Source organism: Nomascus leucogenys, chromosome 19 (assembly GCF_006542625.1).
Source record: "Nomascus leucogenys isolate Asia chromosome 19, Asia_NLE_v1, whole genome shotgun sequence".
Lineage (NCBI taxonomy): Eukaryota > Metazoa > Chordata > Mammalia > Primates > Hylobatidae > Nomascus > Nomascus leucogenys.
Genome location: NC_044399.1, coordinates 75758346 through 75777465, shown reverse-complemented (window position 1 = coordinate 75777465; position 19120 = coordinate 75758346). Strand labels below are relative to the sequence as shown.

Here is a 19120-nt window from a genome sequence, read left to right as displayed (position 1 = left end):
ACCTCAACAGATATTTAAGGAATAGATTCCTCACATGAGTTTGTCATATTTCTTTTTCTTTAAAAACTCAAGGCAGACAACATTTTTGTTAATCAAGGCATTCAGTTAAGATGGCAAATTGAGTTTTGCAGATATGACTTTTTTTTTTAATTAAAAAATTTTTTTTGGCCGGGTGTGTTGGCTCACGCATATAATCCCAGCAGTTTGGGAGCCCAAGGTGGGTGGATCACCTGAGGTCAGGAGTTTGAGACCAGCCTGGCCATTATGGTGAAATCCTGTCTCTACTAAAAACACAAAAATTAGCCGAGTGTGGTGGTGGGTACCTGTAATCCCAGCTACTAGGGAGGCTGAGGCAGGAGAATCACTTGAGTCCTGGAGGCAGAGGTTGCAGTGAGCCAAGATTGTGCCACTGCACTCCAGCCAGGGCAGCAAGAATGAAACTCTGTCTCAAAAAGAAAAAAAAAAAAAGAAGAAGAAGAAAGAAATTTTTTTTTTTTGTAGAGAGGAGGTCTCAATATGTTGCCCAGACTGGTCTTGAACTCCTGAGCTCAGCCACTCCTACCTCGGCCTCCCAAAGTGCTGGGATTCCAGGCGTGCGCCACCGCGCCCAGCCAGCAAACATATGACTTCCAGAAGTACAGACTCTGACAAAATTCTACGTTGTTTCTCTAGCTCACTGTCTATACCTTTGCCTCTTGGGTTTTTGTCTAATTACATTTAAATGCTCTGCTCCTATTTTCTGCTTGTGTTTCGCTCCTTCCAACTGTGTGTTCCTCAGTCTCGATTCGTTATTTTCATCTTTTGCGCCTGTTTTTATGACTCTATGATGGAGACTTCTCACAATCCCTCTCGTTTTTTTTTCACACCTGTATTTCTTTTTCTCCTCTTTTCATTTCTGGGTTCCTGCCTCTTCTTTGTTCTTTGGATATTCAATTTTTTTTTTTTTTTTTTGAGACGGAGTCTCACTCTGTCACCCCCGCTGGAGCGCAGTGGCGCGATCTCAGCTCACTCTAACAACCTTGGCCTCCCAGGTTCAAACGATTCTCCTGCCTCGACCTCCTCAGTAGCTGGGATTACGGGCGCCTCCACCACGCCCGGCTAATTTTTTGTATTTTTAGTAGAGATGGGGTTTCACCATGTTAGCCGGGATGGTCTTGATCTCCTGACCTCGTGATCTGCCCGCCTCGGCCTCCCAAAGTGCTAGGATTACAGGCGTGACCCACCACGCCCGGCCTGGATATTTAAATTGTTCTGCGCTCTCCTCCTTTTTCTCTCTGTTGTTCTCTTTGTTGGCTCCTTTGCCTATATTTGCATCTCAGTTGACACCTCTGATTCCGACTTGTCCTCATCTTCCTACCAGTCTCTGCCAACCGGTTACTGTCAGCTTCTGTCTTTAGGGTTTGCACTCCAGCTGTTTGTCCTTTGTCTTTCTGCCTGCCTCCAAGTCCCTGTATCTCCTGATCTCTTCTGTCGGTGAATCTTCCCACTGACTGCCTCCTCCGCCTTCTGCTTCTCAGCTGCCCGGACTCATCCCCCTCTTCTCTGTTCCCACCTCTCCTCTTGCCCTTCTGATCTCTCTGTCTGCCAGTATTGCCTCCATCACTCCTAAGCCTGGGTGTTTCTCCTTGTCACTCACTCTATTTCACTGTCTAGACTCTCTGTGCCTTTCAGCCTTGGGGTCGCTTCTTGTTGGCCTTTATTTCTATTTTTCTGGTCCTTTTTGTTTATAACCATTTTATCAGTTTTGTGACTTTGGTGTCTCTCAGGATCTATGATAGCCTTTCTCCATATTTCTGCTAAGGCCTGTCTCTTTTGCCCTCCATCCTTCTTTGCCTCTGTCACCTCTGTGTGAATAATCCTTCTCTCTTTCTATCTATCACTCAATCTATGTATGTCTGTCTCTGTCATTCTTTGTGTCTTTCTGTACCTCCGCTTCTTAGCAAGGCTTTTTTTTTTCTTTTTGAAGACAATCTTCCTGTGTCTTGCTTTCGCTCGTGTAGCTTTTCTGTGGATGGCTAAGGGTTGCCTCTCTCGGTCCATTGTTTAGTAGAACAGCGGCCTTAATCTGCTCGGCACTTCCCGTCACCTGGATGTTCTGGGAAGGAAGGGGTCTTGTTCAGCAGAAAAAAATGCAGCAGAAGCAGCGGGAGGAAGAAGACTTTATGAATGAATCTCATTAAAGTCCCAGCTCTTTGTTTTTTTTTTTTATTTTGAGACAAGAGTCTTGCTCTGTTGCCTAGGCTGGAGTGCAAGTGGCACGATCTTGGCTCACTGCAACCTCTGCCTCCTGGGTTCAAGTGATTCTCCTGCCTCAGCCTCTGAGTAGCTGGGATTACAGGCACCTGGCTAATTTTTGTATTTTTAGTAGAGACAGGGTTTCACCATGTTGACCAGGCTGGTCTTGAACTCCTGACCTCAGGTGATCCTCCCGCCTCGGCCTCCCGAAGTGCTGGGATTACAGGCGTGAGCTGCTGCACCCAGCCAGAGGGCCAGCTATTCCTTTGTCCTCCTGTAGCCTTCTCTCACACACTCTGCCTTTGCCCTCGTTCTTCCACGAAAGCCTGGGCCTGGGAAAACTCTATACTGGGTACCCCTCCTTCTGTAATTCTGGACTTCAGTGCCTTCCTAAGAAGACAGACCTAGCCCTGTGTTCACTCCTCTAAGAATCCGAATTGTCTTTGAAAAGTCAAAAGAGGCCGGGTGCGGTGGCTCACGCTTGTAATCCTGGCACTTTGGGAGGCCAAGGCGGGCGGATCACGAGGTCAGGAAATCGAGACCACGGTGAAACCCCGTCTCTATTAAAAATACAAAAATTAGCCGGGCGTGGTGGCGGGTGCCTGTAGTCCCAGCTACTCGGAGAGGCTGAGGCAGGAGAATGGCGTGAACCCGGGAGGCGGAGCTTGCAGTGAGCCGAGATTGCGCCACTGCACTCCAGCCTGGGCGACAGAGTGAGACTCCATCTCAAAAAAAAAAAAAAAAAAAAAAAAGAAAGAAAAGTCAAAAGAGGCCGGGTATGGTGGCTCACGTCTGTAATCTCAGCACTTTGGGAGGCTGAGGCGGGCGGATCACTTCAGTGCAGAAGTTTGAGACCAGCCTGGGCAACATGGCAAAACCTGGTCTCTGCAAAAAATACAAAAATTAGACCAGTGCAGTGGCGTGCACTGTAGTCCAGCTACTTGGGAGGCTGAGGTGGGAGGCAGGAGAATTGCTTGAGCCTGGGAGGCAGAGACTGCAGTGAGCCAAGATCAAGCCACTGCACTCCATCCTGGGCAATAGAGCAAGAACTGGTCTCAAAAAAAAAAAAAAAAAAAAAAAAAAAGAAAAGAAAAAGTCAAAAGATACTAAAAATAAAAATAAAAGGCTAGACACAGCAGAACCAGGGTTAAGTAGAAAAACAGGAGTGTGCGCTGGGCATAGTGGCTCACGTCTGTAATCCCAGCACTCTGGGAGGCTGAGGCGGGTGGATCACTTGAGGTCAGGAGTTTGAGACCAGCCTGGGCAACACGGTGAAACCTCCTCTCCACCAAAACATACAAAAATTAGCTGGGCTTGGTGGTGCATGCCTGAAGTCACAGCTACTCGGGAGGCTAAAGCAGGAGAATCACTTGAACCCAGGAGGCTGAGGTTGCAGTGAGCCGAAATCGTGCCACTACACTCCAGCCTGGGTGACAGAGTGAGATTCCGTCTCATAAAAAAAAAAAAAAAAAGAAAAAAAGAAAAAAATGAAAAACAGGAGTGTGGCTTTGAGAACCAGAAACATCAGCAGCAATTGCTGTGGCCCAGGTTCTGTCTCTTGGCAACTATCATGTCCATCTCTGCTGCTACAGATAGCACCTCCTCTACCTTCCTCCCACTGCCAGAATTTGGTTATAGGTGAGATCTCTTTTCTCTCTGTCCCTACCCGCCCCATACCAGATCTCTCTGATCCTAGTGGGACTTCACCTTCCCCCATCTGTCCCTGGGTTAAAGCAAAGAGCTTCTGTCTCCACTGGCAGTTTCTTCCAGCTGCATGCCTCCTGCCACCCTTTACTGATAGCTCTGGCTGTACCTCATTAGTTTATTTGCTGGAAAGGGCGCTCATCTGATGACGGATTTCAGTGAACAGAAACCCAGGTTCCCACCCATCCAACATCAGCATTTCTTCTTAGATCCTAGGAAGGGGAAGGGATATGAGTTAGCTGGAAGAGAAACTGAGATGCTGATGAGCCAGTCTGGCCCTCACCCCGATGGGGGATGAAAAGTGCATGGAAGACCCTCATCTCCTTGTCCTGGCCCCACCTCCCCCAGCGAGGAGCCCATGGCTTCTCTCCAGTCTTTCAGGCTGAGAGTCGAACTGTCCCTGGTGACAGGTCCATCGTCACGATGTGTCCTGGTCCCCCTGGTTTTCTCGTGCCCAGGGCTGGCTGGATGGGGTCGAGACTGCAGGACATCATTGACCAGAATGCAGATCCCCAATATGATGCTCATGACGCCCACAGTGACCAGCCCAATTCCACCCAGGGTGACCAGAGCAAGAGGAACCTGGTGGCCCTGCCGGAACAACCACAGACTCATCCACCCCAGCAGGACCAGGCGGAAGAGGGCCAGGGTGGCCAAGGAGGCCCAGCTGGTCACGCTGAAGGCCAGGGATGGGGCCTGGCGAGAAAGCAATGGCAGCTTCCGCAGGTGCAAGCAGGCAGAGTTCAGCTCCAGGAGCAGAGACACCATGGAGAAGCCCATGTAGTGTTCAGACAAAACAGCGGTGCTGAGGCAGCTCACCACCTGGGAGCCAGGGTCACAGGTCAGAGGACCCCCATGACCTGCCAGCCATCATGTCCCAATAACCCAGGCCTGAAGAAAGAGGCTTCCACGCAGTCCGTGGGGCTCCCCAACACCTGACCTTTATGCGTTTACCTTTATCCTGGGGCCCTGAGCAGCCTTGAAACCACCCTTCCATAGATGGAACCAGGCTTGGCCCAGGGAGTGGCTGTCTCACCCCCTGATACCCCCTTAACTTCCCATTCCTGGGCTTTCTTTCTTTCTTTTTTTTTTTTTTTTTGAGACAGAGTCTCACTCTGTCACCAGGCTGGAGTGCAGTGGTGTGATCTCGGCTCACTGCAACCTCCGCCCCCGGGTTCAAGCAATTCTCCTCCCTCAGTTTCCCGAGTAGCTGGGACTACAGGCACGCACCACCACACCCAGGTAATTTTTGCATTTTTAGTAGAGACGGGGTTTCACCGTGTTAGTCAGGATGGTCTTGATCTCCTGACCTCGTGATCCACCCGCCTCAGCCTCCCAAAGTGCTGGGATTACAGGCGTGAGCCACCGCGCCCAGCCTAGGGCTTTCATGCCCCATACCCACACCCTATACCAGGACACCCCCTTCTCAGAAAAGCTCCATATTCCACATTTCTGTCATCAGCTGGACACCTGTGGGGGGACCCGAACTCCTTAGGCTCACACGGTGGGTGCACTGGCATGGTGGGTGCCCTGGCCTGGTGGGTGTCTGGACTCCCCAGCTGTGGCCAGCAGCCACCTCCTCCCCCTAACTCAGCCTAAGACTGGGAGCCAAGCACCAGCTGGGGGCAGAGACTCTGTGGGAAATTATGGGACAGAAAAATGAAGAGAAGGCTAGGGGCGGTGGCTCATGCCTGTAATCCCAGCACTTTGGGAGGCTGAAGTGGGCGGATCACCTGAGGTCAGAAGTTTGAGACCAGCCTGGCCAACATGGAGAAACCCCATCTTTACTGAAAATATAAAAAATTACTTGGGCGTGGTGGCAGGTGCCTGTAATCCCAGCTACGTGGGAGGCCAAGGCAGGAGAATTGCTTGAACCCAGGAGGCAAAGGTTGCAGTGAGCCGAGGCTGAACCACGGGACTCCAGCCTGGGTGACAGAGTGAGACTCTGTCTCAAAAAAAAAAAAAAAAAAAAAAATGAGAGACTGGGAAGCTCGGGCCGGACAGGGCTCCCCTCCTCCCCTCCTGTCTGGCTTCTCCCCTCAGAGTCTCACCACCAAATGATGACAGAGAAGATCCCAGGTCTTGCCCAAGGTCTGGTTCCACAGCAGGTCTGCCAGGAAGTAACCTGTGGGCGTGGAGGTAGAGGTTAGGCTGCTCCAGAGCCCGGCAGCTTAGAGAGGATTTCCAGCCCCCCGCCCCGCCCCTCTCCCAGTTCTTAGTTTTCCCTCGGTAAAGCCTTCAGGAACGTTTAACCACCATGGGGGAGGTGAATGGACCTCGAAGGACAGCAGAAGCTGCCCCCCGCCCCATCCCCCCCACCGGCCCAGCCTTTCCTGCAGACTCACCCACAGACACAGCCACCAGCACCAGAGCCCAGCGCGGGTGGCCATGGATGGGGTCGGCGGCCATCTGAGGGTACAGTGACAGGCTGGGGGCATGGTCAGCCTCTCGAGGCCGCACTCTCCCTGTGCGCGCCCCCACCCCAGTCTCAGCTCTGGAGACGCCCGCCGGGTCTCCCGGCCTCAGCCTCCCACCGCTCGCCCTCGCCCTTGCCCGGTGCGCCTCGAGCCCCCAAGCCCTCACCCGAGCAGCGCCCCGGCCCCCGAGAGCAGGCTGTGCGCCAGGGAGATGCAGAGGTTCCGCCACTGCCAGCGGTCCCGAGCGGCCGATTCCGGCAGCCGCCGCAGCCCCCAGTGCAACCCCCGGAACGCGAGGAAGGAGGCGCCAGCCACCAGGAACCCCGGGGGCGCCATGGCCGGGCGGTGGCGGGGCGAGGGGGGTCCAGGTCGGTCCCCTCGGCGCCCGCGCTCTCGGCCGGGACTGGGAACCCGCTTCCCGGCAGGGCTGGGGCCCCGGCTCCCCTCCCCGCCCCGCCTTTGGGATCGGCAGGAACTTTTCCCCACTCGTCCACGCCCCGTCCCTCGGCTGCGCGGTGATTGGAGCAGCCGCAGGGCCACCGCCCCCGGAGCCTTGGCCACCGATCGCGTCCCGCTCCAGCCGGGGGAGCGGTTCAGGGGCTCCGGGCAGCAGACCATGCCATGGAGCTCGGGGGGCCTCTGGGATGTTCGCCAATAGGGGTTCTCCCCAGCTCCAGGCGTCCTGAAGCGCTGGAGTTGCAGACCTGGGTCTCCAGTCTAACTTCACCTGACACTCCCGGGCCCCACCCACGAACCTTGACCTCCTCTTCCCGGCTCCCGCGACTTTCGCCTGCTGAGCGTCATCACCACCCACCGCCACACCCTGCAAGGCAGAGGCCAGCGCAGCCTACTCGTACCTGCCCGAGCCTGGCCGCCGCCCCCACTTCCCTCCCCGCGTCCGTGGTGGGGAGGGGGTGTCCCACTTTCTTGGAGCCACCCCTTCTGCCTCCTGAGGTTTCCAGGCCTTTACCGTATCCCAGAAAACCTGTAATTCCAGCAGTTCTGCTCCCCCTCCCCCACAACCCCCAGGAGCCCCCATGTTGGAGAAGCGACCCACTGGGCCCCGCCCCGACCCCAAGCATTGTTTTCGGCCCTACAGAGGAGCCTCATTAGGAAGAGGACGCAAAAGGGAATCGCTGGCCCCCAGTCTTGAAAAGCACTTCCCTCCCCAAGGGCTTGGTACCTGTTGGGTGGGTAGAATATCTTCAATCCGAGGGCAAGGAAAGGTAACACAGGGTCCCTTCAAGGCTGGGACAGAGTCAGAAGAGAAAAACAGACCTGTCCTGCTCTCAGTACCAGGGCGGTTAGGAGTCTGGAACCCTCCAGCCTTAAGAGGAAAAGCTTCCCCCAGCCCCTCACCACCTGAAGAGCCCCAGGTTTGTACTGCTTTCTTTCCACGTTACTCCACTCCCCCTCTTCAGCTGGCAGTCAGCAATTCAGAGCTGTTTCCTGCAGGCTGAGAGGGAGGATTCCAGCTACTTCAAATAATTAAGTTCATAAACCAAGAGGTGCCCCAACTCAACCTTCTCACCAAAAAAGCTGAGGTCTACCCTTCATTCTTCTACCCCCACTTCTCCAAAGGTTTAAATAATAACACCGATCTCTTAAATTATATTTATTATAAGTAATACACAATGTTGAAAATTTGGAAATTACAGAAAAACTAAAGATGAAAATTACAGTGACTTTGTTCCACCATCCAAAGATAACCACTAAACATTTTTTAGTGTGCCTTCCGTCTTATCTGCTCTACGTATACAAATATACACCCATATTTTAAAAAACAAAATTGAAATCACATAACATGCACTATTTTTACAACCTTTTAATATTCAAGGAGCATTTTTCTTTCAGTCAGATGTTCTTTTACATGACTTTTAATGTCTGCGCACTACTCCACCATCTGGATGGAGATACAATAATTTACTTAAGCAATCCCCCATTGCAAACTTCCGTTACAGCGGAAAAGGAATAAATTCCCAACCAAACCATTGCTTCCCATTTTTCTCCATTGCAATGCTGGGATGAACATCTTATCAATAACTAAATCCTTAATTATTTTCTTAAGATAAATTCCCAAAGATAGAATTCACAGGTCAAAGGACATGGAGGCTTTTAGGCCACATGACACGTTATCACCCAACTGTCATCCAGGAAGCCTGCACCGATGTATACTCCCACACGCAATGTATGGGAATGTTTTTTCAGTAGTCTCTTTGCCAATATTGGGTCTTATTTTTTTCTGTTATGGTTTGCTAAGGGGAAAATGCTTTCAGCTCTATTTGCCTTTCTTTAATTACTAATGAAGCATACATTTTTTTCTGCTTTTATCCATTCGGATTTCTTTTATGAATTTCCTGTGTGTGTCCTTTCGCAGATGGTTCTTGGTCCTTGAGGCTGCTTATATAAACATTACAGGCTGGGCGGAGGTGGAAGTAGGGCGGTGAAGCCACAGGGCACTGCACTATGGTGCCACATCTCGGAGGCAGAAAGCCTGGAGAGAAATGGTGATCAAAGTAGGAGAGGGCTGGAGGCTCGCCGTCGATGGAGGCTGGCTGTCCTCCCTCCTCTTAGGGTGCTCCTGGCCTTTAGGGGCTCCTCTGCTGGATGCCCAGGTAGGACCCTGTGCTCTCCAGGCCTGGTCCTTCACTGGTCTCCACATTCCCAGGCTGCCTTTCCTCGCCTCTGCTCCATGATGGGTGAAGATGGCAGAGGCACATAGCGAGGGCTGGAGGGAGATGCTGTGGCCAGTGAAGCAAGAAGGAGAAAGTACGGAGGCAGTGTCCAGGGACAGAGTGACCTTTTTGCAGCCTATGAGTCTATCCCGCCCCCTCCTCTACCACTGTCCCCCACGCATCCTGCCCCTCAGCTTGGCTGCAGAAGGGCAGGGTTCCGCGGTCTACTCTTCTCCACATCCTTGAGTTTTTCACAAGCAGAGGGTAAGATACAGCTCCCTGCACATCTCCTCCCACCAAATCCAACAGACACAGCTTCCTGTAGCCGCTAGGTGAGAATGGATCAGGGCTGGAGGTGGCAGGTTTACACTCACTGCCTGATACCCAGGAAGAGGTCACATCCCACAACCCACCTCCCCTACTTGCTGCAGGGGAGAATTTCCTGTCTGCACAGGTCTGAGCTGGGGATCACATACCACCTTGGAAAGCAAAGTGTGGAAAGAAACAGAGCAGCGGCAGTTAGAATCCCACCAAGGGACTGCTGTCCTGCTTTGGATATCAGGGGAAGCCTTGGGCCACCCTTGCATGGGGGGAAGTCATGGAGAGGCGAGCTCTTATTAGCTCCTTGTATTGGTCTAACTCTAACCCCCTCCTCCAGCTTCCCATTCCTCCACCCAGCTCCTGGGTGATGGTATCGGGGATGGGGGAGGGACAACAGCTTATGTGAAAAGGTGTTTTGTTTCCATCCACAGCAGGGGGAGAGCCCAGGTTCTGAGTCGACACAGATGGGCTTCTGATTCCCTCTGTGTGACTGCCCATCTCACAGGTGGAGAAACTGAGACAGGAGGTCTACGGGTCTCAGATACAGGTAAGTGCCCAGGAATCTAGAGTCTGGGCCAGCCTAAGGAAACGCAGGGAAAAGTAAGAGCAGAAGGATGGCCCCTCACACCCAGGTTTAGTATCACTTTCCCCACTTTTGGGCCTCATCTGGAAAGGCCAGTGGGGAAGAGTGAAAGATAAGGAAGGAGGGTCAAGAAGGAAGTCGGGGAGACAGAGTGTTCTCTCCACTTCTTCCCATTGTCACACAAAGACCAACTAACCTCGGGTTTGAGCCTTCTACTCCTCAATTCAGCCAGTGTCTCTAATCTAAAACCGCTCCTTGCTGGGCCAATCTGGGCAAAGGCTCTCCAACTTCCCCAAAACGTATCATCAACCCTGCTGTTGGGACCTTCCCAGCCCATTTCTGTCACCTTCCAGACGATGGGGAAAGCAGCTCCTCCTCCTCCTCGAAGCCAGGGGCAGAGGGCAACAGTTCTTCAACTGGCAGCTTTAGCTGGGTCAGGACATAAAGCTTGCCACTGAAGAACTACTGCGGCTCAGCCAGGTGAGGGTGTGAGAGGAACAGGCTCCTAAGGGAAAGGGAGGGAAAATGGGAAAGATCTGAGCAGGGCATGTTGCTGCAACGCTGACCCACTCACTGGCCATGAGGGTCCTGCCCCAGTAGACCTCTGAGATTCTAATGAAGGGTTGCAGCTCTGACCTGGGCCTGCAGAAGCTGTTAACTTCACTGAGCGGCAAGAGGCGGCTGTAAACAGACTTCCCTTGCTCTTCTTTCCAGAACTGGAGTCTAGAGAAACCCAGTCCTGCTCTCACCCTCCCCTGCCCTAGCGGCCCCCCAAGGGCCCAGCCTCCTCAGCATTCAGACAGGGCAGGGCCCGGGACCCTGGACACACCCCACCAGCACGCAGGTACTAGAAGTGTGGTACCTCAGGTCCAGAAATCAGTGTGAGTTCAGTGATCAGCCCAACTGACTTGTTCCCAGGGAGTTCAGCTGGAAGGAGAGTTCTGGGGGCCTGGATTGGGGAAGAGTGAGGAAGGGAGGAGGCCCAGCGTTTGAAAGAAGGTCAGCAGAGGCTCCCGGGGCTGTGAGGGGCGGGCAGGGGACCACAGGCTGGAGGGGAGGGAGGTATGGGCAGGGTGGCTGGGCAGCTTCCCCAGGACTCTCAGATGCCAGGCATTCCGCTTGCGCATTCCGGGTACATCTGGTATGAATTCCAGGCTGTCTGCCGGCCCCTCCATGTCTGAACTTTGTTCCAAGTTCCAAGCCCCGCCCCCACAGTTCCAACGCATGAATCAGCAGGAAAAGCCGGGCCCTGCAGCATGGCCCAGGGAGGGGGCTGGGGGCGTGGCAGGCTCGGGGGATGTGAGCTGGGGAGGGCGGGTCTGTGCTGACACTCAGTCCAAGGGCATGGCCCACGCCAGGCTGAGGGGCCACGGCGGTCTTGTCTTGGAATTTCTTTCTATACTCAGAGGGTAAGAAAGATTGGGGGATACGGGGTGCGGTTCAAATTCCGAAACCCGCTTGGGAGGCATGAACTTTGCGTATCTTCCTTCCCCTGGGTGACCAGTCCAACTCCGTCCGACCTTCCTCTGTCTGAGATAGCTCTGTTCAACCCAGAGGACTCAGCAGCTGCTGAGAGTCTCTGCCAAGCAGGTGCCCTTGGCTGCAGGGCGGGGTGGGCCCAGGGCACTGACCCTCTGACCAGCTGCTCCATCAACCCTCTGGCACTCTGACAGCTCCTAGCCCAGTCTGACAGCCAGGATGACAGGCCAAAGGAGTTGGAGGCTGGAACCAGAGCCGGAGGGAGGTGGGGGCGACAGCCTCGCCGGAGGCCACGGGGAGGGGCCAAGAGTTGGCCGGGAGGTGGGGAGAGAGGCAGCCGAGTGATGACTAACCCAGGCGCCCCACCCAGCCAGCCGGCTTCCCAGGCAGTCAGGGCCAGGCCTGGGCTAGGGGCCTCACTACCGGACAGGCTGGGGGGAGGTGCAGAGGTGACCTTCTCTCGGCCCAAGACGGCCAGTTAGTCTGGGGAGCGGGGGGTTAGAGTTTCCAGGCCCTCCTCTTGCCCTCTTCCCCCCGCCCAACCGCGGTGAAACCCTAACCTTTGGGTTGCATAAGGCCCCGGCACCGCCGCCCCCTACTCCTCTCCCCTCCCCCCTTACATAACATCCCCTGGAGGGAACGAGAGGAGGGGCCGGCCCGCCCAGCGACCCCTTCCCTGCCAAGGCGCTGAACTGGCGCTGAACTGGCCCTGACCCAGTGAACGCCGGCAGAGGCAAAGCACCTCCTCGCCGCCCGCTCGGGGGGTCCAGACCCTCCCCAGGCTAGATGGCCAGCCCCTGTGCCCTCAGATCGGGGGCCGCCGGGTGAGCCGCCCCCGGCCCTCCGGCCCCTCGGCTCTCCCCCCGCCCCCCGCCACTCCGCCAGCCCTTCCGCCACGACTCCCGTCCCAGACTCTTTCCTCAGAGCTCCTGACACACTAACCCGGCCAGTCCAGGCCCCTCTCCCCTAGGCGCCCCTGCCCCCGCCGCCCCCTCTCCTCCCGGAAGGGCAGGGTGTGGCCGCCCGGACCCTACTTTCACCCTCCATCCCGTTACCGCGGCTCCCCGCTGCGTGACCGGGTCGCCAGCTCACACCCACCTGGTGCTGGGTGTGGGGGTTGCTGCGCGAAGGGGAGCAAATCACTGCGTCCGCTCCCCACGGCCGGCGGCGCTGTCTCTTCTCGGCACCCAGCACACACCGGCTCCAGGCGCCGATCAGCTGGCGGCGTCGTGACGCACGAGCTGCGAATGCACCGTCCGGGGCCAATCACCACTCACTGCTGGGCAACGTGGCCACGCCCACCCCGGGGCGACGGGGCCTCGCCCTGGTCCCGCCTCTCCGGGCGCCCTGGCTCTGATTGGCAAGGAGGCCACCCTTTTGCCGGGCTGAATTGCACGTAGCCACGCCCACCCACTGACGAGCCGGCCAATAGACGGAAAGGTGTGGCCCAGCCCTCCGCGTCAGCGACCCTCTTGGAAAAGCGCTACGTCAAACGAGAGTCCTAAAGAGCAGGCGAAAGTCACGGCGTCTGCGTTTGCAATGCATGCTGGTCCGTGTAGTTCTCAGCCCGACACCGTCGCTCCCAGAACCCAGCGCGCTCTGTGAGTTGGCATTTTTAAACTGAGCTCGGAATCCAGCCCAGGGAAGTCCTTAAAGGGCGACAGCCCCTCCTTGTTGGAGCCGTGAGTGCTTCTTTTAGACATTCCCCAAACTGACTCGCCGGCTTCTGCGGGACGCTATAGCTCTTTAAGGAAAGGTGGAGCGGACCAAGGAGCAGGAGAAGGCAGAGCATAAGCCCCCAGGGCAGCAGAGACTGCCGTTGGAGAGCTCTCCAGGGCTTTTGGAGGGAGGGTGCTCCCCTCGCCCAGCCCAGCTTTCACTGGAGAGACCCAGCCCACTCCTCTTGGGGGCTCTTCCTAACCACAGGAGGCTTTTTGTCTTGAATGTCTTTTCCCAGTCTCAGAAGAGCCCCCAGAGCCTCCCAAGAGGTCGCTTTCTAACAAGATTCACAGCACAGTCCTCACCTGAGGGTAGAGGGAGGGCTTCTGGTCAGAAATTAGGGGATGGGCCATGCCAAAGTGCAAATGGTCAGCAATCGCATCCTCTGATTAACCCCCATTCAGTCCCGCCCTCCAAAGCTCTTCACTGACTCAGGCCTACTTAGAGAAGAGATTCGAAGGTGGAGACCAATGAGCAGGCTGCTCCTTCCCCAGGGGCCAATCAGAGTCTAGATGCGCGGGGGATGGGCAAAAACTGAAATGAACCCAGTGACTTGGCAAAAGCTGCTGGTCGGCTTTTTTAAAGGGGCAAGCCGGAGACCTGCCCTACCTTATCACTCCCCGCAAGTCCCCCAAAGAGGAACGTGTAGACTGAAATCCATGCCTTTTCCTTCAGCTCCAAATAGGGGCTGCGAGTAACTGAGCAGGAGAGATGAGCCTGGAGTGTCAGATCCTTCCCTCTGTTAAATACGCGCTCCATCAGGTAATTGATAAGGTTCACTTGGAGCTCCAGAATTCTGAGCCTGCGTTCAGGACATTGCGCCTTTAAGGAAACTTCCTGCCTTGCGCCCCAGTAACAGCTGACTGTTGGAAAGTGTGACCTCTGGGGACGAATCAGCTGTTACCACATCCTCCTCCTTGCTTACCCTCCTCCATCCCCTTATCCACTCCCATGGGTGGTGAAGGAAAGAACATGGGGGATGTGATTGGATGATCTTTCTTTTCTCCCATCACTCCAAGACTGTCTCCCCAACCCCAACCCCGCTCTGCTCCTTAGTTTTTCAGAGGCTCTGGGCTTGGAAAGAGAGGTATTTCCTGTTAGCACAGTAAATTCAGACTCTGATCTAGACCCTCCCTGGTCTAGGAGAAGGCCAGTATTGGGGAGGTCCAGAATGGTGGCTGGCGCCGAGGAGGGTACAGTGAACCCGAGGACCAAGCCTGGGGAGGAGGAATGGCTATGGGAAGCAAACTTGGGGTTCAGAACGCTGCTTCCCAGGCCAGCCGCCCCCTACTTCCTACTCAAGTTGCCCTATTCCCCCGTGGACAGGTGTCTGCTGATGGGATCCTCCTGGTTTTGCCCATTTACTCCACCTCCCTTTTGTTTTTTTTTTTTTTGTTTTTTTTTTTTTTTGAGACGGAGTCTCACTCTGTCGCCCAGGCTGGAGTGCAATGGCGCGATCTCAGCTCACTGCAAGCTCCGCCTCCCGGGTTCACGCCATTCTCCTCCTTCAGCCTCCTGAGTAGCTGGGATTACAGGCGTGCGCTACCACTCCCAGCTAATTTTTGTATTTTTAGTAGAGATGGGGTTTTGCCATGTGGGCCAGGCTGGTCTCGAACTCCTCACCTCAGGTGATCCAGCCGCCTCGGTCTCCCAAAGTGCTAGGATTACAGGCGTGAGCCACCGCGCCCGGCTGCATTCACTCCACTTCTAACTGTTCTCAGCTGCCACCCGGTCGCTGGGCCGCTCCACTTTTGGCTTTCGGCGGTGCCCTGCCCACATGGCCACCCCCCATAGCAAGGGTCCTAATTGCTCAAGGGCTGCAGGTGGAACACGTTGGCCCCAGAAGTCAGCGTCTTTGGCTGGGAAGTGCTGGGAAGACCCAGGTAAATATTTTGCCTCGATCCTGAGTTGGGAGTCAGGGTCACTCCAGGACAAGCTTAGCGTGAAGTCCTAGGACTGACTTGGCAAGGCGGGGAGAAATTGAGCAGGGTCCTGGCCAAGCGTGGAAGGAAGCGAAGCCTCACCAGCGGCCCCTATTCTCCATTATCCTGAGCATAGAAATCCCATCCCTTTCCTGCTCACGGCCCTTGGGGTGACCCTTTTCCATTTTGTTCTGAACACTGACCCCACCCCCTAGGTCAAAAGCACAGGCTTCGAGTCCAGGGTTTTTGCACCTCAGCACCCACTGGCATTTTAAGTAGAATAATTTCTTGTGGGAGGGCTACCGGGTGCACCATAGGACATCCACGTGGTCCCTGGCCTCTGCCCTAGATGTCAGTGGCAACACCCACCCACCCCCAGCTCCCAGTTTTGACAACCAAAAGTATCTCCAGACGTTACCAAATGTCCCCTAGGGGCCAAAATCTCCTCCAGCTGAGAACTACTGAGTTAGGCACACTTAGATTCAAATTCCAGCTCTTACTACTGTGAACTTGCTGCTGATAGTTTTCCCTCATCTACAACATACGGTGAATAAGGAATTCAAGGCTTGTTGTAGGGATTTCAACATTTAAAAATTTTTTTAAAGTTAAAAATGTGGCCAGGAGGCCGGGCGCGGTGGCTCACGCTTGTAATCCCAGCACTTTGGGAGGCCGAGGCGGGGCGGATCACGAGGTCAGGAGATCGAGACCACGGTGAAACCCTGTCTCTACTAAAAATACAAAAAATTAGCCGGGCGTGGTGGCGGGCGCCTGTAGTCCCATCTACTCGGAGAGGCTGAGGCAGGAGAATGGCGTGAACCCGGGAGGCGGAGCTTGCAGTGAGCTGAAATCGCGCCACTGCACTCCAGCCTGGGCGACAGAGCGAGACTCCGTCTCAAAAAAAAAAAAAAAAAAATGTGGCCAGGCGCGGTGGCTCATGCCTGTAATCCCAGCACTTTGGGAGGCTGAGGCAGGTGGATCACGAGGTCAGGAGATCGAGACCATCCTGGCTAACACGGTGAAACCCCGTTCATACAAAAAATTAGCCGGGCGTGGTGGCGGGCGCCTGTAGCGCCCACCTACTCAGGAGGCTGAGGCAAGAGAATGGAGTGAACCCAGGAGGCGGAGCTTTGCAGTGAGCCGAGATCGGGCCACTGCACTCCAGCCTGGGTGACAGAGCAAGACTCCGTCTCAAAAAAAAAAATAATAAAATAAAAATAAAAATGTGGCCAGGCACAGTGGCTTATACCTGTAATCCCAGCATTTTGGGAGGCCGAAGCAGGTGGATCACTTTGAGCCCAGGAGTTCAAGACCAGCCTGGGCAACATGGCAAGAACCTCTTTAAAAAAAAAAAAAAAAATTAAAAAATGGCCCGGCGAGGTGGCTCACACCTGTAATTGTAGCACTTTGGGAGGCTGAGGCGGGCAGATTGCTTGAGCTCAGGAGTTCGAGACCAGCCTGGGTAACATGATGAAACTCTAGCTCTACCCAAAATACAAAAAAATTAGCCAGGTATGGTGGTGCACATCTGTGGTCCCAGCTACTCAGGAGGCCGAGGCAGAGGTTGCAGTGAGCCAAGATGGCACCACTGCACTCCAGCCTAGGTAACAGAATGTGACTCCATCTCAGAAAAAAAAAACAAAAAAAAACGAAAAACAAATTTAATCAGAAAACACCTGGCCGGGCGCGGTGGCTCACGCCTGTAATCCCAGCACTTTGGGAGGCCGAGGCGGGTGGATCACGAGGTCAGGAGATCAAGACCATCTTGGCTAACATGGTGAAACTCCGTCTCTACTAAAAAAATACAAAAAAATTAGCTGGGCGCGGTGGCGGGTGCCTGTAGTCCCAGCTACTTGGGAGGCTGAGGCAGGAGAATGGCGTGAACCCGGGAGGTGGAGCTTGCAGTGAGCCGAGATTGCGCCACTGCACTCCAGCCTGGGCGACAGAGCAAGACTCCATCTCAAAAAAAAAGAAAAAAAAAAGAAAACCCCTAGCTTAGTACCTGCCACACTGGTCCGCAGCTGGTGCACTACTTTTCTCCCTGCCAGATTAGCAAGAGCTGACCCCGCTCAACATGGGCTGACTGCTGGGGCAGCTGCAGCCTCTGTCCCTGACTATCCAAGACCTGACCTCCTGGAAACCCAATACTGAGGCTGGCCAAGGGGAGCGGCTCATTTGGTGTGAGATTCCCCAGAGCCCAAAGGTGCTTGCATTGGGATTCAGGAAAAACGCTTACTGGGGGCAGTGAGAGGGAAATTCCGAAAGAGAGCTGTTACAGACGTTACTTCTCAAGATGTAGCCTGAAGGAGTACTTGTTAAAATTTTAGATGGCTGCATCTCACTCCAGACTCCTGAATTAGAATTATGCCCTAAAGGGCGGGGCATGGTGGCTCACGCCTGTAATTCCAGCACTTCGGGAGGCCGAGGCAGGCGGATCATCTGAGGTCAGGGATTTGAGACCAGCCTGGTCAACATGGTGAAACTCCATCTCTACTAAAAATACACAAGTTAGCCAGGCGCCTGTAATCTCAGGTACTCGGGAGGCTGAGGCAGGAGAATTGCTTGAACCTGGGAGGTGAAGGTTGCAGTGAGCCGAGATCGTGCCACAGTACTCCAGCCTGGGCAACAGAGGGAGACTCCGTCTCAAGAAAAAAAGAAAAAAAGAATTATGCCCTAAAATTTGAAAACTGCCCTAGGGCTCAGATTGGGCCAGGGTTTGATGCCCCAGGAATCCCAGTGCACCAGTTCCCAATATTGCTAGGACATCTCCATTCTAGGGAGGAAAGGAGAATTTCAAGAGGTAAAATTAGGTACACTCAAGGTCACTGCTGCAGTGTAACCCCAGTACCGCTAGAGGGCAGGACACACACAGATTTGCAGACAGAAAAAGTAGTACCTGCTCAATCTAGGTAAACTGAGACCAGCACAAAGAACAGGTGGACCCAGCCAGCTCTCTTGGTACTAAGAAGCAAGCACTACCTTCTAACCATCAAAACATATCCTCTGATTTCAGGTATTTATATCAAAGTTGGGGCTGGGCACTGTGGCTCACGACTGTAATCCCAGCTCTACTAAAAATATAAAACTTAGTTGGGCGTGGTGGCAGGCACCTATAATCCCAGCTACTTGGGAGGCTGAGGCAGGAGAATCACTTGAACCCGGGAGGTGGAGGTTGCAGTGAGCTGAGATCATGCCACTGCACTGTGCTCTGTTGGCCAGGCTGGAGTGCAATGGTGCAATCTCAGCTCAAAGAGAAAGAAAACTAGGCCGGATAGCCTTAACCTCCGCCTCCCAGGTTCAAGCAGCTCTCCTGACTCAGACTCCCGAGTAGCTGGGATTACAGGCCTGGCTAATTTTTGTATTTTTGTAGAGATGGGGTTTCACCATGTTGTCCAGGCTGGTCTTGAGCTCCTAACCTCAGGTGATCTGCCCACCTCAGACTCCCAAAGTGCTGGGATTACAGACATGAGCCATCACGCCCAGCTGAGAACACTGGTTTTAGAATCAGACAGGCTTGGATGTGAGTCCTGCCTCTATTGCTTCTTAGCTTCTTACATGACCTTGAGCAAGTTACCTAAGGTAGTCAGCTTCCTTATCCTAAAACGGGCATAAAAATATCTTCTTAAGGCCGGGCGCGGTGGCTCACGCCTGTAATCCCAACACTTTGGGAGGCCAAGGCGCGTGGATCACGAGGTCAGGAGATCAAGACCATCCTGGCTAACATAGTGAAACCCTGTCTCTACTAAAAATGCAAAAAAAATTAGCTGGGCCTGGTGGCGAGCACCTGTAGTCGCAGCTACTCGGGAGGCTGAGGCAGGAGAATGGCGTGAACCTGGAAGGCGGAGCTTGCAGTGAGCCGAGATTGTGCCACTGCACTCCAGCCTGGGTGACAGAGCGAGACTCTCGCTCAAAAAATATATATATTCTTAAGCTGGGCACAATGGCTCACACCTGTAATCCCAGCACTTTGGGAGGCCGAGGCAGGCGGATCACCTGAGGTCGGGAGTTTGAGACCAGCCTGACCAACATGGAGAAACCCCGTCTCTACTAAAAAAAATACAAAAAAAT

At 54.2% G+C, this 19120-nt stretch overlaps 1 protein-coding gene and 1 long non-coding RNA gene across 2 annotated transcripts; both read right to left on the bottom strand.

Moving 5' to 3' along the window:
- Window positions 1-3681: 3681 nt before the first annotated feature.
- On the bottom strand, window positions 3682-6692 carry TLCD2 (TLC domain containing 2). Its single transcript, XM_030799540.1, has 4 exons — window positions 6523-6692; window positions 6285-6367; window positions 5991-6064; window positions 3682-4761 (listed from the first exon to the last, which is right to left on the bottom strand). Exons 1-4 carry the CDS (start codon window positions 6690-6692, stop codon window positions 4219-4221), a joined length of 870 nt encoding a protein of 289 aa, XP_030655400.1. The 3' UTR covers window positions 3682-4218.
- A 1266-nt stretch (window positions 6693-7958) lies between these two features.
- Window positions 7959-12699, bottom strand: LOC100580127. The gene is made up of 3 exons (XR_001114472.2): window positions 12513-12699; window positions 10798-10884; window positions 7959-10440 (listed from the first exon to the last, which is right to left on the bottom strand). It is a non-coding gene; the product is annotated as an uncharacterized LOC100580127 (long non-coding RNA).
- Between the last annotated feature and the right edge of the window lie 6421 nt (window positions 12700-19120).

What these genes read in the sequence shown, in the direction of transcription:
- TLCD2 (XM_030799540.1), bottom strand. Translation starts at nt 6,692, where the DNA reads ATGGCGCCCCCGGGGTTCCTGGTGGCTGGCGCCTCCTTCCTCGCGTTC. An exon ending in GGGGCCGGGGCGCTGCTCGG is followed by an intron (nt 6,368 to 6,522) that starts GTGAGGGCTTGG and finishes CCATGCCCCCAG; the next exon opens with CCTGTCACTGTACCCTCAGA. An exon ending in TTCTCTGTCATCATTTGGTG is followed by an intron (nt 4,762 to 5,990) that starts GTGAGACTCTGA and finishes CCTGGCTCCCAG; the next exon opens with GTGGTGAGCTGCCTCAGCAC.